Source organism: Sebastes umbrosus, chromosome 15 (genome assembly GCF_015220745.1).
Source record: "Sebastes umbrosus isolate fSebUmb1 chromosome 15, fSebUmb1.pri, whole genome shotgun sequence".
NCBI lineage: Eukaryota > Metazoa > Chordata > Actinopteri > Perciformes > Sebastidae > Sebastes > Sebastes umbrosus.
The window spans coordinates 9,383,747-9,405,886 of NC_051283.1; the positions used below are offsets into that span (position 1 = coordinate 9,383,747).

Here is a 22,140-nt window from a genome sequence, read left to right on the forward strand (position 1 = left end):
ACTGTTGAACCACAGAACTTTTACTGACATTACTGCAACGCCGAAAAGAAAAAATATATCTGAGTGGATTTGTGTGAACAAACATTGAACAGATGGAGGCAGAGAGAAGTTGAACTTTCTGTGGTTGTCCGGGGTCCTGGCCGCTCAGCATTGCTGGACCAATCACAGCTGTTGCGGTCTGCGTCGCCGTGACGTGTAGTTACATGTCTGGAGAGGTGCACGTCAGGCTACGGCGTCGATTCAACGCAGAAGTATAAATCAAGCTTTAATCAAGCTTATGCGATGTTACACGGGCGCCGCCACAGTTGTTGTGAAATGTTTCTCTGCTTGCATCAAGCCCGGCTGATTGCCCGCCCCCGGGAGCCATATACCCCGCTGTGATTGGTAGGTTCGTTCAGCTCGGGCTTGCGCAACAAAGGGACCTTCCACGGCAAACTGCCATTCACATAAAACTCGTGGGCCGAGGGCGCCTGGTTAGCTCAGTTGGTAGAGCGGGCGCCCATGTAACAAGACTTGGTCCTGACCGCGGCGGCCTGGGTTCGAATCCGGCCTGTGGAAAAAAAAAAAAAAACTCACGGGCCGCACTAACATTAAACTTTCATATCAAGGTGGGGGCCACAAAATATCGTCTTGCGAGCCGCAATTGGCCCGCGGGCCGCGAGTTTGAGACCCCTGGCCTGCGCCCTCCTGCTCTGAAGAGGTGGGAGTTGCGGTGGCGGGATGAGGGCCGTGAGCGTAACTGCTTTGTGGTACCTGCAGGAATGCAAAAGGTCCTTCTGCATTTCCCTCTTTTTCTCTTTTCTGCCCCTGACTTCTGTTGCCTTTTCTGAGGCCATTCTTTCCGAAACTGTCGCGGCGGTATTGTGGCCAGGCTGTTTTGGTGCCCCTCTTTTGGGGCTGTTTTGGTTGGCGATATCTCCACATTGCAAGAAGGTTCTGGGTTTGAACCCGGCTTGGGGCCATTCTGTGGAGTTTGCATGTTCTGTGTGGTGGTTATTCGGCTTCCTCCCACAGTCCAAAGACATGCAGATCCCCTGCGACTCTGTAAAAGGAAAATTACTGAATGATTAATTATTCCACACAAGAGACAACTGAAAGAGACCTTAACGTTTAGCCTGCAGCAAAGAGAAAGATACCCACCTACGTTTTCATTGAGCAATTTGAGATTCTCAAGCAATTCTGACTTTTTTGACATCACTAGTTCACAATGCTGTTGGTCCAGCTTCTTCCTCACTTCTGCCCAGTCCTCCTTGGTCTACACACAAAAGACAATATAAAGAAAATCGTTGTCAGTGCCCACATGTGATCAATCATCAGGGTCAACGATCACAAAAACCTGTTTGTTCCCAGCAGCTTAACTTTAACTTCTCACCTTGTGTTTGAAGGCCTCCCCTTTGTAATATCTCTTCAGTGCTGGATACTTTATTCCCTTGTAATGTTGCTGCCTCAGGCTTGAAGACACCAAATGCAGCATCTGTCCATCGTAGGCATACACCTTTCTGTCCTCACAGGTCATCAGAACAAGCTGGTCACTCGGGCACGAGGTCCCCTCCACTACACCTACAACCTGCATGCTTACTACTTCGGGAAGGTAGAATTTCCCCCACCCATTCACCTCGTCCTCTTCCTCACTGTAAATGGTGTCGTCCAGGTCTCCTATTGTCAATGTGGCACCAGGTGGGTTCTCTAAGTCTAAAGTCTTGTGTCTATACATGGATACATAGTCTGACACCTGTGTCAGGTAATCTGAACCTGCAAACACATGCCGGACAGGAGGAATTTGATGTAATATGGAAAATACTTGCATCAAGGTTTTATGAAATGTTAGGAAAAGATGTATTCTATATATTTGCACTCTTCTTACTTTGTACTGCAACTGCTGCACAACAATTTCTCTTGGGATAAATGATCTTATCTTACCTTTTTCATTGTTGCGCCATGGGAATAGATCAAACGGCTGACCTGCCGAACTGAAAGATAGAAAAGATGACAAATGTTTCTTTGGACAATTAAAGGCTGCAAGTCAATCATTGTGCTCCAGTCCTTTTTTTCTTTCTTTGGAAGTTTGCTATCCTGAGCAATGGCATGGCTGTCCATGGCACTGAGAGGCACCGGATTCAACGGCATACTGCTGGAAGATGTGTGGAAACCCTCTGTCAACTAAGGGTGCTTTCACAAGCCACAGTCCATTTGGCTAGTCCCAATCAGAGTGAAATTGATACTTTTGGTTTGTTTTCTATTTAGTCTGGTTCGGTTTCACAGTGCACAAATCAAAGCGGAACAAATTACAAAAAAGTTGCTGAGGGGCGTGTACAAAGGAGCAAACTTATTTTTTTGTCGAGAGCAGTTACTTCTATGCAGGGAATCGCAGACTATGATGCTGACAAGGTTTTTTCACTTCGACTCTGCACTGATCTACTGTGTGCACAAATCCCTTCTCCTCCACTTCATCTCAAATGACTTTATAAACGTTACTGTTTTTGCGATCTTTATTTAGCATATTCTGTATGTTCTTTTCTGCCCAGATGTCAAGCAAACATCGGAATATTGCAGAGGTCCAGGTCAGTAACGTTACTGTTTTGTAGTTGTGTTTTATACTACAGTGTTAGTTTTCTTAACAGAGATGCCATTCCATGTTTCCTGCCCAGGGACTACAAATGTAAACTATCTTATAGCTAACTCTGGTACAGCTAAGAATCTGTGCACTGTCCCTTTCAAATAAATAAATGAGTAAATGAATAAATGAGTAAAGACCTCTCCCACTCATGTTAACCTGTCGTTTACCTGTGTCCATCTCAATAAATGCCCGCAAAGGCAGCCTGTATTTTGGTTCGCTTGGAAACGATCCGAGACCGCCTCCCGCAAGCGGACTCGGTTCGGTTGTTTTGTCCACACCAGAGTATGATTACTGCATTCACAACTGTCCAAATGTGTCATGATATCACTTTGGCAGTCTAGCTTTCCTTGTGTTTCCTCTGTTTCCCTGCCCTTTTGTCTCCCGGCCTGAACCGTCCTCCAGGAAGCTCTTACAACGCTTTCTTGGATTCGCCAACTTTTACCGCCGGTTTATCTGAGATTACAGCAGAATTGCTGCTCCACTGACCACGATCACATCTCCTGCTGTTCCTTTTCGCTGGACTCCTGAGGCGGATCAGGCTTTTTCCTTATTAAAGGACCGCTTTACGTCCGCACCCATCCTGGTGCAACCTGACTCTTCTCTTCAGTTTGTCGTGGAGGTTGATGCCTCCAGACCCGATAAAAAGCTACATCCCTGTGCTTTCTTTTCTCGATGCCTGTCTCCAGCTGAGAGCGACTGCGATGTGGGAAATCGTGAGTTGTTGGCAGTGAAGTTGGCCCTGGAGGAATGGAGACACTGGTTGGAGGGTTCGGAGATCCCGTTTATTGTATGGACTGATCATCCTGCCTACATCCAGTCAGCCAAACGACAGAATTCCCGCCAGGCTCGGTGGGCTTTATTCTTTGGTCGATTCAACTTCACCATTACTTACCGTCCTGGTTCCAAGAACATCAAGCCTGATGCTTTGTCCCGACAGTTTTCGTCTGATGAGTCACCAAGTGTTTCAGACACCATTCTGCCGGCAGCCTTGGTGGTGGGGAGGTTAACCTGGGAGGTTGAGTCAGCAGTTCGGGAGGCTCAACGGGAAGAACCGGATCCAGGTACTGGCCCTGCTAATCGTATGTTTGTTCCTGTGTCGGTTCGCTCCCAGGTCCTGCAGTGGGGACACGTTTCCCGGTTCACTTGCCATTCAGGGATGAGTAGGACATTGTCACTTCTCAGATGACACTTCTGGTGGGCCACAATGGAGAAGGACGTCAAGGAATACGTCCTCGCCTGCACTGTCTGTGCCCGGGAAAGACATCTCATCGGCCGCCTGTGGGGTTGCTCCGCCCATTACCCACTCCTGGTCGCCCTTGGTCCCACATCGCCTTGGACTTTGTCACTGGTCTCCCATCTTCTAATGGTAAGACAGTGATACTTACCATTGTTGATCGGTTCTCCAAGGCCGTTCATTTCATTGGTCTTCCCAAGCTTCCTTCAGCACAAGAGAGGGCTGATCTCTTGACTAATCATGTTTTTCGTCTGCATGGTATTCCTGTGGACATCGTCTCAGACCGTGGTCCTCAGTTCATCTCGCAAGTTTGGAAGTCTTTTTGTCAAGCCCTCGGAGCCACTGTCAGCCTGTCTTCTGGTTTCCAACCTCAGACGAATGGACAGTCAGAGAGGGAAATTGAAACGTAAAAAGAAAACCTTCTGTTTGTGTTCCATATTTGCTCTGGCATTTTTTGAGATTCTCTCGACACATTTTGCTATTATTTGTGATGTTGGAAGCATCTTGTAATGGCTTTACATTTAAACTGCTTTCGAGTATTCAAACTTGTTACTTAACACACCAGTCTTCTCAGGTATCCTGACATTGTTCATTTAAACTTCCCTGACCAGAAAAGAAAACTGGTTCTTACCTGCAGCAGCTCCCTGGATCGTTCTCCAGCCTTGCTGTCTGTCAGCAAGAAAACAAAATGTGTATGGTTGAAGTGGTGGAAAAATACTCAAACCTTTACTCAATATTTTAATATTATCACAGAATCTGGGCCTAGGCAATATACTGTATTATTAGAAAACAACTAATCTAAATCTGTCAAATACACTTTAATATAAATACAACAAAATACATTGTGCTGTTGGCCTATGGTTAAAATGTCCCATGTTTGATCTACTATGTGTCAGTAAAAATTGCCAAAAATAATGTTTAAACTTACTGCCATTCGAAATGTAGTGGATTAACAGCAGGACATGGAACATGAAAGCACTGAGCTAAAGTGGAACTACAAATATATACAGTATATCTAAATCTAATCTAAATATATACTGTATATCTACAGTATATCTAAAATGGCATTTAAATATTGCACTAAAAAGGTTTGTAGGAAAATTTAAATGAGACAATTAAAGATTCTGTTTGACTACTGAGTATTTAAGGGGTGAATAAATTCATATTTTTTTCTGTAGCGCACACCACTGTAAATGAAATAAATGAATAGCTAACCAACAGATGTTTCTTACTTTTCTTTGGCTTGGACCGTCCGCCATTTTCAGTGTGGCACGCTGGCAGTCTGTTTCTGTGTCTAAAACAGAGAAAGAGGAAGAAACAAAAACTGATCTGAAGACAGATTAGGAAATAAAACAAAAAAAAAGTACAATTTCAAAACACTTTTTAAAGTAATTATAATAATCACCTTAAACATTCAATAAAAAAAAAACATAATTTAAGGCCAAATGATCAAATTTCAAAAAGCTTTAAAGAGACTGTTTGTAAGATTCAGAAATGCTTGTTAACAGCGACACCTGTGGCCGTTAAGTCAACGAAAGTCAGCGTCGGGCTCGCGCTTGCTCGCTCTAAATAGGCATGAACGAGCATCGCTCAAAACAGTGAGGCAACACACGTCAGCTACGTAAAACCACAATATCTATGGAAGTTTTTATTGGACTTTATTAGTTGTAACCCACAGAAGACATTCCACAAATATGTACCATGATCTGCAAATATTTCACTATCCACAAACATGTATTTTTGTATTTGTGTTGTGTAAAGTCACATCCACAAAAATACAGGGCGATTTGCAAATACGCATAACTGACTCTGTAAATACGTATTTTAAGGTTTACATGTAAAGTGATAAACACACATTTGTGCATCTATTTCTACACGTGGAATGCTATTTGCACATTTGCAGATCGCTTCCTGTGCATTTGTGGGCCATGTGACAATTGCAACTTCCCTCCTGTTTGTTTACAGAATTTTGTCCAATTGAAACTACAACAGATCTGTAGAAACAATCTGTAAGTAAGGGGTGCATTTACTAGCTCCACCATAATGCACAGAAAGCCATCTGCAGATGCACCACTTTTTTTGCGTTGGTGTGGTTTGTGTTGGAGTCTGAGTCAGAACAGCGCAGTCAAAGCGTGGGACATCAACCCACAATGATTCATTCTGTAAGACGTTACAAACAGTCCCTTCAAGGACTTTTTCCCCCCTGAACAGCATCATTTCATATTAATGAGTTACTAGCTGTACAAGTTGTGTTTCAAAGGTAACTTTTAAGTGATTGTTTATGACAATATGAGTCACATTGACCCCGAAACACATTTTGAGTTATCTGGCTGACTGTAAAGAGGAAAGTATCAGCTTTATGGCAATACCAAGATTATCTTTCTACGCCAAATATTCAATGAGATATGCTCTTTCAAAGTTCGACTGTCATGAAACATTACTTTTGAGAAAAAGGGCATTAAAGATAAGAATTCATATTCAGCCATTTTTTTGCATTGATTAAAACACATTTATTAAGACTCAAGTCTAAATGAACACAATATGTTTTGGTCAAAAGTGACACCCAACATTTCATAATTATGTGACGTGACGTGCACGCGTATGACCACAAGCAGTACAGTAGATAGGGCTAGAAGTCCATGTAGAAAATAATCCAAAATGTATGGAATAAAATTGATAAAATCTAAAAAATATATACTGTACATATGATGTAATATATAGTATATATGTTTATTTCAATATAATAATGATTATATGAAGAATACATAATTAAACATATTAAATATGGAGCCATGTGCACACAGGTACATGCACAAACTTACAAGTCCATATCCAAACAATAAAAAACATACTAGAAAATGGATAGCATATGAACAAATATTATGTACATATTATGTATGTACAATATTATATAATAGAAATATAGATATAACAGAAAGACTATGAAATGTGGTGCCTGTGCTCATTCTGCTGGCTTCTCCTGGAGCTCACTGTATCCTTTCACAGGGTCAAGTGGGAGCTGATCTTCTCAAGGAGATCCAGATGTTTCTCATCTACAAAATGACATAAAGTGAAAAGCATAAAGTGAAAAATCAAGTCATCTCAAAGATTTTAGGCTGGCTAAATCATGTTGAATCATTGTTGAACGAGGCCTGATCATGATCATATCAATACAGCCCTATATTCATTAACATAGCCTATTCACCATGTGATATCAGATTAATATACAACATATCATTTTACTATATGTTAAGCTATTTCTTTTGCTATTTAAAATGATATCCTCACCTTTTGTGTCTCTCACAGCAACCCTGTCTGTCCCTGTCCCTGTCTCCTAGAAATCACATTTGTATATTGATTTCATAACACCTGGTGTGGTGAAGAGGTAATAGCTGCCTGGATTATGTTCAGATAGAATGCTTCTTTGAATGAATTAAACACTACACAGCTTTTCCTCTTTAATATTAATAATTTCTAGGAGACAGACACCTGAGAGACACAGACACCTAGCTAGACTACACACACTCACACACTCATTATTAGCTGCTATTAATGCTTCTTAGCCTGCTCTAGTGATTTTAAAAGTCTTTAAAACAAACAAATAAAACAAGGGTAGTGTAGTTTAACTATAAGAACTTACCATTACTCATTTCTTTTATCTGGTCGCGTCTTCTCACCATCTCCTCCGGGGTAAAGCGCTGGTAACAAGCGGCGCTGTTGTACAATTTACAGCCACATCTGTACTCCCGGGCGATCGCCAACTCTTTATCGCTGTCCTCATTTAAATAACTATAATCAGACACATTGTGTGTCTCCATCGGGTCAGGCATAAATGGAAAATCAATTTCCTCGCCATCCTCCAACTCACTTTCGCCGTCATGATACGCGGATTCACCGCTACGGTTAGCCGGGCTGTCAGAGTCAGACTCGGAGGAGCAGCTGTCAGTCTCTAGATCTCTCTCCTCATCTCTCTCCTCATCACCCGGTGCAGTGAAATAATCCGAGATTAAATCCGTCCACCTCTCGTCAGATGTAGCACATCTAACAGGGATTGAATTTAACAATTCGGCGATGTTTTTTATTGTTTGGATATGGACTTGTAAGTTTGTGCATGTACCTGTGTGCACATGGCTCCATATTTAATATTTTTAATTATATATTCTTCATATAATTATTATTATATTGAAATAAACATATATACTATATATTACATCATATGTACAGTAGATTTTATCAATTTTATTCCATACATTTTGAATTAATTTTCGCAAACCAGCTTTCTTCCTCCGTCAACCACAATCTGTCACCTGTCAATTAAACTTGACAACAAAGAACTGAGTGCCGCGAAAAACTTTATGATAACGTTATGTTCAAGAGCTTCAAAACTATACTTATCATTTGAATTTTACATTGATTTTTACATTTTATTAAAGCTGAGAGTTTATTTATTCAGAAACAGATGGAAAACGAAAACAGACCAAACAAGACTAATTTTGATAGAGCGGGTCACATATATTAAAACTCACTTCCGTGTGAGCTGCTGATTTGCTACGACGATGTTTTCCTCCTATTGTTCACACAATACACGCACACACTATTGGGTCATATTTATAAATCATAGCCTAAACTTCTGGATATATGCCCTAATTCCTTTTTATGTTTTCACAAATTAAACCAAAGTTGTATAAATGTGAATCTCTTTTAGATTTGAGCGTAAAGAGTCTGTAACAACCAGCAGGAGAACATTTGTCCTTTCATGTCCTCTAAAGACAGACGACAGCTTCTTTGTAATAATCTCAAATGTGAAAACTATAATCACGTTTATGAACCCTCCTGTTGTCCTCGGGTCAAATTTGACCCGTTTTCAAACTTCATTTTATCATAAATATGGATTTCTTTCACGTAATTGCCCTAAAATTACATGGGTGGTTCCCTTCTATGGTCTTTGCAAAAAAAATTAATGACCACTATTTTCGTTGCATTATGGGTATTTTATTCAATTTTGTAACACCTGTTGTCTTCCCGGGTCAATTTTGACCCGGTGGTGCAATGTGTCACACTATTGTGTTTTTCAGCAAATAAACACACAGATGCACAACCACACACATACACACACCTCAAACACACCTCACACACCCCTCAGATACACACGTGCATACACACACGCACACACACACACACACACACACACACACACACACACACACACACACACACACACACACACACACACACGCACACACACACAGCCACATTACTCATGTACTCACACATTACTGTGTTTTCCAGCACATGAATATACACAAACACACTTGCACACAACCACGTACATACACACACACTTGGACGCACCCACACGCATGTGTACACACACACACTTGCGCACACACACACACACACGCAGACACAGCAGCAGCAATAGTCATCCATACTCTATAGTGGGCATTGTACATTTCCAGCATATGAACACACACACACGCGCATACACACGAACAACCACACGCACACAACCACACACACACACAAACACTTCAGATATGCACGCGCATACACACACAACACACACACTTACTCACACACGCACACACACACACACACACACGCACACACACACACACACACAGTCGCATTACTCATCTACCAACACATTATTGTGTTTTCCAGCGCATGAATACACACACACACGTGCACACAACCACGCACATGCACAAACACATGGACGCACCCACACGCATGTGTACACACACACACACACACACACACACACTCTTACGCACACGCACACACACACACACACACACACACACACACACACACACACACACAGCAGCAGCAATACTCACCCATACTCTACAGTGGGTTCATTTCCAGCAGATGAACACCCACACACGCACGTACACAAACAACCACACGCGCACAACCACACACACACACACAAAGACCTCAGATATGCACGCGCATACACACACAACACACACACTTACTCACACACGCGCACACACACACACAGCCACATTACTCATCTACCAACACATTATTGTGTTTTCCAGCACATGAATACACACACACACACGTGCACACAACCACACACTCCAAAAAAGTGTAAAACTTGCGGTAATAAGTTGGAATGAAGTTGGCCAAAAAGGTGTAACACAAAATTGGGTGATAATTTATAGTTTATGCTTCATAAACAGTCAAACCAGACCGGGTCAAATTTGACCCGGGAGGACAATAGGTGTAACTATTTGCTGCCATTCAAAAAATTGAAATGGTTTCAAAAAAAAATTTGGACTAAACTTTGACATATACCAGCCTGTGATAATCCATCAACATTATATTACTCTGATAATAACTATAGTCATAATTTCTGCTTTTTTTAAATTGAAAAAATAGCTATATTTTCATAAAAATTTGATTTATTGACCATAAATTCCAAAACAAAGTGTAAAACTTGTGGTAATGAGTTGGAATGAAGTTGGCTAAAAAGGTGAAACACAAAATTGGGTGATAATTTATAGTTTATGCTTTATAAACAGTCAAACCAGACCGGGTCAATTTTGACCCGGGAGGACAACAGGTGTCACTATTTGCTGCCATTCAAAAAATTGAAATGGTTTCAAAAAAATTTTTTTTCTAAACTTTGACATATACCAGCCTGTGATAATCCATCAACATTGTGTTACTCTGATAATAACTATAGTCAAAATTCTGCTTTTTTAAAATTAAAAAAATAGGTATATTTTCATAAAAATTTGATTTATTGACCATAAATTCTAAAAATAAGTGTAAAACTTGTGGTAATGAGTTGGAATGAAGTTGGCTAAAAAGGTGTAACACAGAATTGGGTGATAATTTATAGTTTATGCTTTATAAACAGTCAAACAAAACCGGGTCAATTTTGACCCGGGAGGACAAAAGTTGCATGGTCGACGGGAAGACAATAAGAGGGTTAATGTTAAATCTGAAAACAATGTAGGCTACAGTGTAAACAATTGCTGTTAATTTACAGCAGAATTTCAACAGTATTAACCTGTTATTGCTAAAAACAGTGCTTTACTGTTAATACAAAAGAAAATCTGTTAAATTACGCTCATAGGCCGTTTTTTAACTGAACTATAATGTATTCTTAAAAAACAGCACTTTACTGCTGATCAACTGTCTAAACTCTAGAGTAGTAATTTTATTTAATTAATAAATCTGTGCAAAGTTTATCAGTGATGTTTCCAGTTAGTTTGCATTACAGAATATGTGCATGTCATGATAGAGGGATTCAACAGCTAGCTAGAATTTCACAGATGATTGCATATTAATCGGACAACACAAGGAGCTCATTTTAATTTCTATGTATTCAAGTTAATATCTAAGTTAATGTGCTGACACATGTATTTTGTCAGTGAATTCATGCATAACGACGGTGTATACATTTTACAGTCTATGGAAGTCCCTTCAACATTTAAAGTAACATTAAGACTTCAGTGCACGTTGGTTATTGGGTGGTAATTCAGCAGAGCAGATACAAAATTGAAGTCTGGTGGTGTCGGTGCTCATTAGTATATAGACAAATTATTTTTTATTTAATGTTAATTTTTTTTAAAATTTGTACCACTGATATGCCTTAAAGCTCAGCAATATATTCAGTATATTCACATGTTACATGATATAAGGCAAAATATTATTTGAGAGTTTTGTTTGAACTCTATGATATAGCTCAACTCTCTGTAACTGTTCCACAAAGTAAGGTTAGTAAGATTGACAGATGTCTTCAGAAATGCTATTTCTTCTGAAATTTGGTTTGTTATCTGTGTCAGGTTTTTGTTGGCGCTGTGTTGAACTTCATATGAAAATAAAAAATAAAGTGCAATAAGATAAGCTGTAGATTTTCTTTTCTCACACATTGTACATGATTGGAAAATCAGTGAATTAGCTCTGTTCTTCACTCACATGTTGTTATGGTTTGCATTCTGTGCTTGTAGCCAGCTATAGACAGACATTTTGGGCCTTATAGCCTTAATTATAGCCTTTTTCTTAACAAGTGCCTTTAATTGTATTTAGTGTGACTATTCCTATGTCTGTAACCTGCTAAGTCTATTCATCTAGGCAAAAAATAATGTTTATTAAAATGTATGTAAAAAATACAACCTAAATAGTGCATTGAAACAAATCAGTAAGATAATGTAAAAGAAAGGGATAAAAACAGCTATATAATGTATCCTTAAACAGTAAATTAACTGTAAAATACTGTGAAATTAATCAAAAAACCAGTCTATACTGTATTTTTCATTAACAGTACAAAGCTGTAAATTTCAGCGACAGTATAATAATGTTAATTTTACAGTAGAATAATGGCAAGACTGCTTCCAGCTCTTTACTGTTATTTTACTGGGAAATTCTTAACAGTGTAGGCTTTGTTAGGCTACTAAATTGTTCTAACAGAGATAGACTAGGTAAGACTGAACTAAATCAAAAGTGTGAGAAAAATCCTCATCAAACAAAGTCAAATAATAGTTACCAAACCTGAGTAGTAGACTGAAGCCTCAGCTGTCTTCAAGGAAAGTCCGTCACCTGACACATTTATATTTACTGCGACTTTCGACACCCCCTTCCTTGTTGCGCTGCTGCCTTCGAGTGCTCATCAAATGTTGTAAATTACGCCACTCTCGGCAGGTGCCGAACACAAGTTCCTTTCAGACGCTTTGTGATCAAATGATGGATGTTATATGCTCATATTCTGGGTCTGTTTTGGCTGGACAGTGTGAACCTCATATAGCCTGTGTAACACTCTGATCTGAGGAAGGAGGGAAGATAATTCTGGGCAGGTAAAGAAATATACCTGATGCCTAATAATGCCTCACTTTATTTCTACAGATCTAGATGTTTTTATCAGCACGTATTTTGCTGGACTGTGTGAAGTTCATACATCCACTAAAATTCATCTTGGCTGAAATAACGGGATGCATATCTGGGCAGCTACAAAAAATGCATTTACCTCATAACACATAAAGACACTATTTTATTACATTATTATTACAGGGCTACCTACTTAAGAAATCAATAATTTGACACAAAAACAGTCAGCCAGAGTCCAACATCAGAATTAGGTCCATAGCAACGGTCTGTTATCCATAGCAACAGTCTGCTATAAAGAAATAACAGACCGTAGAACACCGTGATTGACCAATCAGAATCGAGTATTCAACAAAGCCCTGTATTCTGATTGGTCAATCACAGCATTCTACAGTCTGTTATTTCTTTATAACAGACCGTTTCCATGGGCCCTAATTCTGATGTCAACCTTTTTTGTGTCAAATTGTTGATTTCTTCATTAAGTAGCTGTTAAATAAGCGGGTCATTGTTGTGAAATAAACCCAGACGACCGCTCGCTGTACATTATCCCTTACATAGAAAATGTTTTAATTTACATCATGATTGATATCAAAATAGACAATCATGTGATATATGATGCCAAATGCTTTTGATTACAATAAGCATGAATAAAGAGTGAACATGTTAAAAAATGACCTTTCTTGCATTGTTGAGAAAACGTAATTAAACAAAAAAAAAATAGACTAGATTTCTTTGACATCTGGCATATTGGGAAAAACATGTACTGTATCTTCATGTTGGTAGTTTTGTTTAGGTTGGTTGTCTCATTTTTGTTTCTGTTCCGAAACAGGTCTATGGAAAGCTTTGCAAGGTGCAGCAAAGGAGAGGGGGTGTGAGGATCTGGAGGCCAGCCATTATTAACCACCTGTACTGGACGGCAGCTTCCGCTCCTAATGGAGATCCACATGTGATGGAGGCCAAGTGGCAGCGCATGGTGAACCATGTCCTGGACATCCATGTCCTGGACATCCATGAACACGGCACTCCTGCATTTGTCCCTGCTGTGCACATCCACTTCTGTTGGGAGAAACAACAACAATGAGGCTGAAACAGGTACAACATACTGTGTGTGTGGCTGAACATTATTAGCGGTCCAATCTTCAGTGTGGTGCTTGGTTTATTCAGGGTCCATTTCACTCCAGCAATGAAATACTCTGGTGGTACATGTAAATGTCATCTTTGTCATTTAAAACGCAATAATATACCTAATAATAGCTTAACAACAAAGCTTATTTATATTGCACTAAAATCAGTATAAATTAAGTAATAATATATAATATATTTGTTAATTAATTAATTTAAATAACATATTTCACTTCCTCATCCTCTACTTTCCATCCTCCTTAGTATGTATGGATGTTCAGCACATACATATTATGTGACAGTGAAAAAAACAAGTATGAAGAAAACTAATGCAGTCTAACACAGCAGCCCAGACCTCAGTGATAAAAATGGGGCCAGCAGACTCAAAATCACAGGGTGGCAGCTCTGCACTACTCTACACAGTACTAGAAAACAACTTGTGTACTGTGAATCTGCTTTTTACATGTTTCACTTAGTGGTCGACTAGGGCTGTTAATCGATTAAAATATTTAATCGTTGTATGATTGTTCATAGTTGATCGCGATTAATCACAAATTCATCTCACATTTTTTAACTGTTAAAAATGCACATTAAAGGGAGATTTGTCAAGTATATTTGGCAAATATGCTGCTTTATGCAAATTAATGTATATATTTCTATTATTGAAATCAATTAACAACACAAATTGAAAAATAATGTCCAGAAACCCTCACAGGTACTGCATTTAGCATAAAAAATATGCTGCAGCCCAACAGGCAACAACAGCTGTCAGTGTGTCAGTGTGCTGACTTGACTATGACTTGCCCCAAACTGAATCACAACAAAACAGCCTGTGTAGTCCAGGGGTAGGCAACCTTAGGCAGAAGATTGAAGAGTTGAACAGTTGAAGATTGGTGAAAGGTTAGAAGGGTAAATGATTTCAGCTCTGATATGGGTGTTTTATAAGAATGGTAGTCTTCTTGTATAGTGCTCTCTTATATAATTACTAGGGCTGTCAATCGATTAAAATATTGAATCGCGATTAATCGCATGATTGTCCATAGTTGATCGCGATTAATCACAAATTAATCGTACATTTTTTTATCTGTTCAAAATGAACCTTAAAGGGAGATTTGTCAAGTATTTAATATTCTTATCAACATGGGAGTGGCAAAATATGCTGCTTTATGCAAATGTATGTATATATTTCTATTATTGTCAATCAATTAACAACACAAAACAATGACAAATATTGTCCAGAAACCCTGACAGGTACTGCATTTAGCATAAATAATATGCTCAAATCATAACATGGCAAACTGCAGCCCAACAGGCAACAACAGCTGTCATTGTGTCAGTGTGCTGACTTGACTATGACCTGCCCCAAACTGCATGTGATTATCATAAAGTGGGCATGTCTGTAAAGGGGAGACTCATGGGTACCCATAGAACCCATTTCCATTCACATATCTTGAGGTCAGAGGTCAAGGGACCCCTTTGAAAATGGCCATGCCAGTTTTTCCTCTACAGAATTTGGCGTAAGTTTGGAGCGATATTTAACCTCCCTGCCGACATGCTAGTATGACACGGTTGGACATACTTCCTTAAGTTTTCCAGTTTCATTTGATGCCAGTATCTTCACTTTTGCTTTAAAACTGAGCCCGCGACAACCTTATTATTATAAGTTGTGTTAATGTGTTAAAGAAATTAGTGGCGTTAAAACAAATTTGCATTAACGTGTTATTCTCACATTAACTTTGTCAGCCCTGATAATTACAATGTCCTGATTTAAAACTGTTGCTATGCTATATGGATGGAAATAAAATTACAGATCTGTTGGAGATTTCAATTTTGATGTGGTGTCATAATTAAACTTAATGTTAACCTTAATGTTGATATGGCACTCTGATTAAAAAGAAAATTTAAAAGTGGAACTTCATATCAAAAAGGTTGCTGACCCCCGGTGTAGTCCTAACTTATACACTTTCCATCAAATCCAGGTCATACAGTAGAAAACTGATTTAGCTGTGACTCAACTGTGATATTTGAGATTTAATATAAATCTATAACACAGAGATATCCCAGTGATGATTTTAATTTAGAGCTTGTAGCAGGTTTTAACTGAACATGGTTGTGCTGCCATCTAGTGGTGAATCTTTGCCACTGAGACAAACCCACTGGAGGAAAAAGACAACATGAAGTCACCTGTCAAAACGATGTTTCAGTGTTAATCATAATAGCTTATGTTCAATAAAAAGAAGAAGTGTGAACAGTTTGATGTGATTATATTTCATGTGCATGAAAAGTTATTTTGCTGTCTGTGGTTGTTTTGTCTCATTGTGCTAAAGAAAATACTTTGCTCCAGTCCTGTCAATATATACTGGAGCTGTTTCAGTAGCAGAATACATGAACACATACAGATGAAGAAAGCATACATGTTTTCTCCATTCTTATATCTGCTATATCAGTTCAGCCGTATGAACACGTGATTCCATTTGCTAATTTGTTTGAGTTATGTTAGAATAATATATGATATGCTGCAACATATGAACACTGATAGTTTTTCTATTAAAGCTGCAGAGGGTAGAGTTGGAGTAGATCTGATTTAAAAAAGTTATTTTTGTAAAACGGTCACTATATCCTGACAGTAGTAAATGAGACAGGTAATCTGAAAAAAAAACATCATGTGCCTCTGTGTCCTCCGGTGCTCCTAACGGCATCTGCAAGATTTCACAGACCGGAGGGAAACAACCAATCAGAGCTGATCTGGAGTCTGCCATCTCTGAGCAGCTGTCAATCACTCGCGAACTCCGATCAAACGGTCAAACATAGGCAGCGCTGATCAAATATGAATCAATATTCTGATACTGGGGCGCCTGGTTAGCTCAGTTGGTAGAGCGGGGGCTCACGAAACAAGGCTCAGTCCTGACCGCGGTGGCCCGGGTTCAAATCTGACCTGTGGCCCTTTCGGCATCCACTCTCTCTCTCCCCCCTTTCCAAGACTCTATCCACTGTCCTGTCAATAAAATGCTAAAAATGCCCCCAAAAAATAACTTAAAAAAAAATATATATATATATATATATATTCTGTTACTGTAATGCCTATTTCTCTCCTCAAATGTTCTCAGAAACATCTTGTAGTGTTTAGCTGTAAAATGAGAAAGTTTGTGACCCGGCTGCCATGTTGAGATCTGTTTAGGAAATATGAAGTACCAGCCGGAGCAAACTTTCTCATTTTGAGCTTGTGTTTACAACATGGGAAGTCGTGAACACAATATGCTCGGCGTTCAAATGGTTAAGTCGTGAGAACATCGCTGCTAAGCAACGGCGATATTAACGTTACGGTCGGCGTCTAGAAGCCACAGAGGCTAACGATTTAGCAAGCTAGCAAGTGGGTAATATAATGACAGAGGAAAAAGATGAGGTCAGACATATTATAGTATTCTGAAAAAAAAAATATATATGACTAAAATTACAATATATTAACTTATTATACACCAAAAAATTAACTTCCATGGCCGCCGCCATTTTTGACAACTCAGAGCTTACAGAAACTTTCCACTTACGAGGTCGTGAATACCACAAGAGTGGGCGCTCATATGGACTCTCCTCATGAACACGGTAAACACGACCCCATTGGAAGGCACCATATGAGCAAGAGGGTCAAAGTTCAAGACGCAACTTGTATGCATACCGCATTCAAAAACAGCACCTACTTTGTAAGAGCAGCTGTAGTACGTACTAAAAGTAAAAAGAAAAAGTATGCAATTTGGAACGTAGCCGAGGAATAAGGGAAAGTGATGTACACACGGGGAATGAACAAAGACAATCTGGCAGGGGAACAGGGAAAACAAGGGAGTGTATAAACAGAGAAGACTAAGGCAAAATCAGGCAGGTGAGGAATAATCAAGGAGGCAGGAAAACACACAGAGACAGGAAGTAAAACTAAACATGCCACATGAGGAGTGAACTTATCAGAAATAAAACAGGAATCACTAAATGAAGAATGAGACAATGTAACAGAAAACCCCAAACATAGAAACCAAAATCCTCCAGACAAAACAGAAGCAATATAAGCCACTAAAAAGATACGAGATTAAGTCTTCAGAAAAAGTCAGAGGGCCTCTGGGTGGAGAACCAGACCGTGAGTCTCAGATCTTTCACTGCATTCAGGTTTTGCTGCTCCCTTAAGCCTGGGGCACACTGCCCGCATGAGGCTCGCGTGATGGCAGCGTCACGTCGTGGCTGCGTGATGCCCACCTAGGGTGTTCACACTAGACGCGAGTTAGCTGCCTGTCGAGAGCGTGTCTGCTACCTGTCAGCTGTGTTTTTGCTGCTGCTGACAGCCCTTTCTTTCTACATAGAGTTTGCCTTTTAATGGCCATTTAACTTCATGATAAATATAATTTATATTTATTTTAGACAGAGAAAGGTTCAGAAACGTGTGGTAATTAGTAAATAATAGTAATAATCCACAATTAAAACTCAGTACTGTATTCATTTATGATGCTTTCCAACTCTCTGCTTGTTCCACATCACTGTCGGGCACATATTTCAGAATAAAAGCCTCGTGTTAACAAATGAAGGAATTCTGTGCAAAGAAAACCCGCTTTAGGGCTTTTATTTCGAAATGAAAGCAGGAAGTGTTGATTTAAACCCCAAACGTTATCAATTTTTTGAGTTCCCAAAGTGACTGCGTGTTTCCACAGCACTGACTGCTCATATTTCAGAATAAAAGCCTCGTGTTAACAAATGAAGGGATTCTGACTATAGAAAAAACGCTTGAGGGCTTTTATTTTTAAATGAAAGCAGGAAGTGTTGATTTAAAAACAATTTTACTTAACTTAACTTTTTTTTCATCTCCGTAACATATTTTACAGATAAACCTCGAAACTGTAGTAAAGTCTTGCTGGTATGAAGTTAATATACAGTCACTAGATCACTTTCACTGTCCGTGACATATTCTACAGATGTCTAGACATGGAAACCGTATTATGTAGCTGATATGATGTCCATATACTGTCAATAGATCACCTTCACTGTCTGTTGCTGCGCGTCTATTTTATAGAATAGAGGGCTTGCCTATTTTACACGCGAGCCTCTCGCGTCTCAGCTGCGTGTCCCAGCAGCAACAGACAGTGAAGGTGATCTATTGACAGTATATTAACATCATATCAGCTACACGATACAGTTTATATGTCTAGACATCTGTAGAGTATGTCACAGACAGTGAAAGGGATCTAGTGACTGTATATTAACTTCATACCAGCAAGACTTTACTACAGTTTCGAGGTTTATCTGTAAAATATGTTACGGAGATGAAAAAAAAGTTAAGTTAAGTAAACTTTTTTTTAAATCAATACTACCTGCTTTCATTTCAAAATAAAAGCCCTCAAGCGTTTTTTCTATAGTCAGAATCCCTTCATTTGTTAACACGAGGCTTTTATTCTGAAATATGAGCAGTCAGTGCTGTGGAAACACGCAGTCACTTTGGGAGCTCAAAAAATTGATAACGTTTGGGGTTTAAATCAACACTTCCTGCTTTCATTTCGAAATAAAAGCCCTAAAGCGGGTTTTCTTTGCACAGAATTCCTTCATTTGTTAACACATGGCTTTTATTCTGAAATATGTGCCGGACAATGATGTGGAACAAGCAGTGACTTGGAAAGCATCATAAATGAATACAGTAAGGAGTTTTAATTGTGGATTATTACTATTATTTACTAATTACCACACGTTTCTGAACCTTTCTCTGTCTAAAATAAATATAAATTATATTTATCATGAAGTTAAATGGCCATTAAAAGGCAAACTCTATGTAGAAAGAAAGGGCTGTCAGCAGCAGCAAAAACACAGTTGACTGGTGGCAGACACGCTCCCGACAGGCAGCTAACTCGCGTCTAGTGTGAACACCCTAGGTGTGCATCACGCAGCCGCGACGCGACGCTGCCGTCACGCTAGCCTCATGCGGGCAGTGTGCCCCAGGCTTTACACTGTATATGTTTAATGTTTTTATCTTGTTTTCTTTTTATACAATGTCATACTACCGATTTGCTTACTTCCGACAGGGAGTGTTTGTACGTTGGTAGGGTAAGGTGCAATGAGTTTTGTTTGAATCCAACTATTGAAGGTGTGCCAATGCTAAAACAAATGCAGACACAAATGTTAGATGCTAAACTACTGAGTCAACCAGTGTGGCTCTCTGAATTTACAAGCTGTAGGCTATAGTACAGATTGATTGTTCTCCTGTGGAAATGACGGTGGATGATAGTGTGGAGCTACGAATGATGCCAGAGAACAGCAGTATTGCTAAAAGCAGTGTTTGTCACAACAAATTCAAGCCTGATGTCATGAGCTGGTTCAAGGTTCAGACAAAAGTAGGGTGACCAAGGTGTCCCACTTTAAGAGGGACTGCACAGCATTTTTATCCCTTGTCCCACGTCCCACATATTGAGACAATGTCCCACAATTTCATTGGCTCTAGTTTTCAAGAGTCAAACCACTGCAGGACAGATGCTTTTCTAAAATCTGGCTTTGTGAAGAAAGCAGGGAAGGCTGTCATCACGGGGCTGTTTAAGAGATGTGACAATCTATGGATGCATTCAGGCAAAACATAGAGATGTTACAGGAGACGGGGCAGAATAGAAATGTTTATCATTTAAGTTAAATAGATATATCAAAATTGTAGACTGCCTCTCAGCCTGGGTAACGTGTCCCACATTGTCCCACATTGTCCCACATTGTCCCACATTGTCCCACACAAACATACTCTTTGTCCCACATTTGGTTTGTTGGGATCTGGTCACCCTAGACAAAAGGGGAAGAACACGTGGTTTGAAGCAAAAGGGAGAATAATGTATTAAAATTTACATAAATAAAGCAATGCTATGGGAAAAAAAATCTGTAAAGTCAGTGATGTAGGGGGTACAAAGGTAAGTGAAAGATGTTGTATGCTGGAAAATAACAAAGCAAACTAAAGGACACTGGAGACCATGCAGGCCTGCGTTAAAGACTTCCGGTGAACCTCCATCGTGTCACAAATCTAAACCACATACTGATTCTCAGCAGCTTCTTAGTGTCAGTATGTGTCAAACCAGACACTATGTATATATGGTAGATTTTTTTTAAGTGCTGTTGATGCACACTTTCTACCACAATGCAATGCAAACAGGAAATGGAGGAACAGCTCACAGCTGAAACAAAACCCCCAAGACCTGGGTGGTGGTGAAACATCTCCAAAACAGAAAAAAAAGAAAAAGTATTCAATCTTAAAGGAACAGTGTGTAACATTTCAGGGGATCTAATAGAGTGCTGCAGCAATGACGTATTTATGTAAGCCAACCAGGAATTTAATATTATTTATCACACTGGTTCCCTCAACAAAAAGCCAATGGGATTTTTCCATTGGGTTTTGGATTATTGCAGAAAATAAACTCTGTGACAAACACATGTTTGTGATACTTACATGTTTTGTTCAGCAAGATAATCTCCACAAATGAATTGGATTGTTATGATTTTTGAAGTGTGAATGTAATCGCCAGAAGTAAAAAGCTAACGTTAGGCTATAAACAAACTAGCATGAACACGAGTATACACAACGAGGCTGTAAAGACAGACGAGAGCAGACGTGATGACGTTTACTAGTCTCATTTAGCCACTTGTTAGCAACCGCCTTTTTAAAGACAAGTAAAGGCTTCAAAATTCACGAATGGGCTATTTAATGACGTAATTTATGTCATAGAACAAAACGCTAAGATCTCTTCAGCTTGTGTTTACTACAGACCTTAATTCAGTTAATTCAATCTAATTTAAAACCCATTGACCTCCAGACGAGGCAACCGGAAGTGCTAAAATGCAAACTCAGAATCATTGTGTTTTCGTTAGCTGTGAATGAGCCCTTCATATCTATATAGGGGTCTTTTGCAAGTTTTCGCACTATGGGGGTTATCCTCTAGACATGACCTCTTCACGAAGTCTGCCATGTTTCTACAGTAGCCCAGGACGGACAAACCAAACACTGGCTCTAGAGAGAGCCTTTCACGTTTCTACGTTACCTGAAGGCCACCGTAGTTCTCAGACACGCTTGTGAAACTGCGGTAAAGTGAGTCGCAGAGTGTAAAACCGTGGTACCCCACACTCATCGCATCCCCTTTGATAGCCTCAGTTTGATCCATGTTAAAGTGTCCTTGAGGGTGAGACACCAAGTTGCTCCCCGGGCGCTTTACAGCAGCTCACTGCTCCTAAATGCTTAGGATGGGTTAAATGCAGAGGTCAAATTTCATGTATGTACGTGTATGTATATGACAAATGTAACAAAGTTTCTTACATTAGAAGATTTATACTG

The 22,140-nt window shown here is 39.5% G+C and overlaps 2 protein-coding genes across 7 annotated transcripts in view; one reads left to right on the top strand and one right to left on the bottom strand.

The window, feature by feature from the left end:
• LOC119503974 overlaps positions 1-22,140 on the top strand; it is a 102,954-nt gene that overhangs the window by 53,387 nt on the left and 27,427 nt on the right. The gene's annotated exons all lie outside the window — the stretch shown is intronic.
• Positions 1-22,140, bottom strand: part of LOC119503973 — a 35,864-nt gene that overhangs the window by 526 nt on the left and 13,198 nt on the right. Inside the window, exons 1-8 of one of the 5 annotated variants that reach the window (XM_037796058.1) lie at positions 5,084-5,145; positions 4,483-4,520; positions 4,003-4,208; positions 1,921-1,970; positions 1,373-1,752; positions 1,141-1,255; positions 1,004-1,042; positions 678-952 (exon numbers count right to left, since the gene is read on the bottom strand). In XM_037796058.1, coding sequence (XP_037651986.1) covers positions 678-952; positions 1,004-1,042; positions 1,141-1,255; positions 1,373-1,714 — 771 coding nt within the window. In that variant the 5' untranslated portion in view covers positions 1,715-1,752; positions 1,921-1,970; positions 4,003-4,208; positions 4,483-4,520; positions 5,084-5,145. Of the gene's footprint in view, positions 1-677; positions 953-1,003; positions 1,043-1,140; positions 1,256-1,372; positions 1,753-1,920; positions 1,971-4,002; positions 4,221-4,482; positions 4,521-5,083; positions 5,146-22,140 lie in introns of those variants that run through there. The other 4 variants (XM_037796055.1, XM_037796057.1, XM_037796056.1 and 1 more) reach the window with 4 other exon arrangements.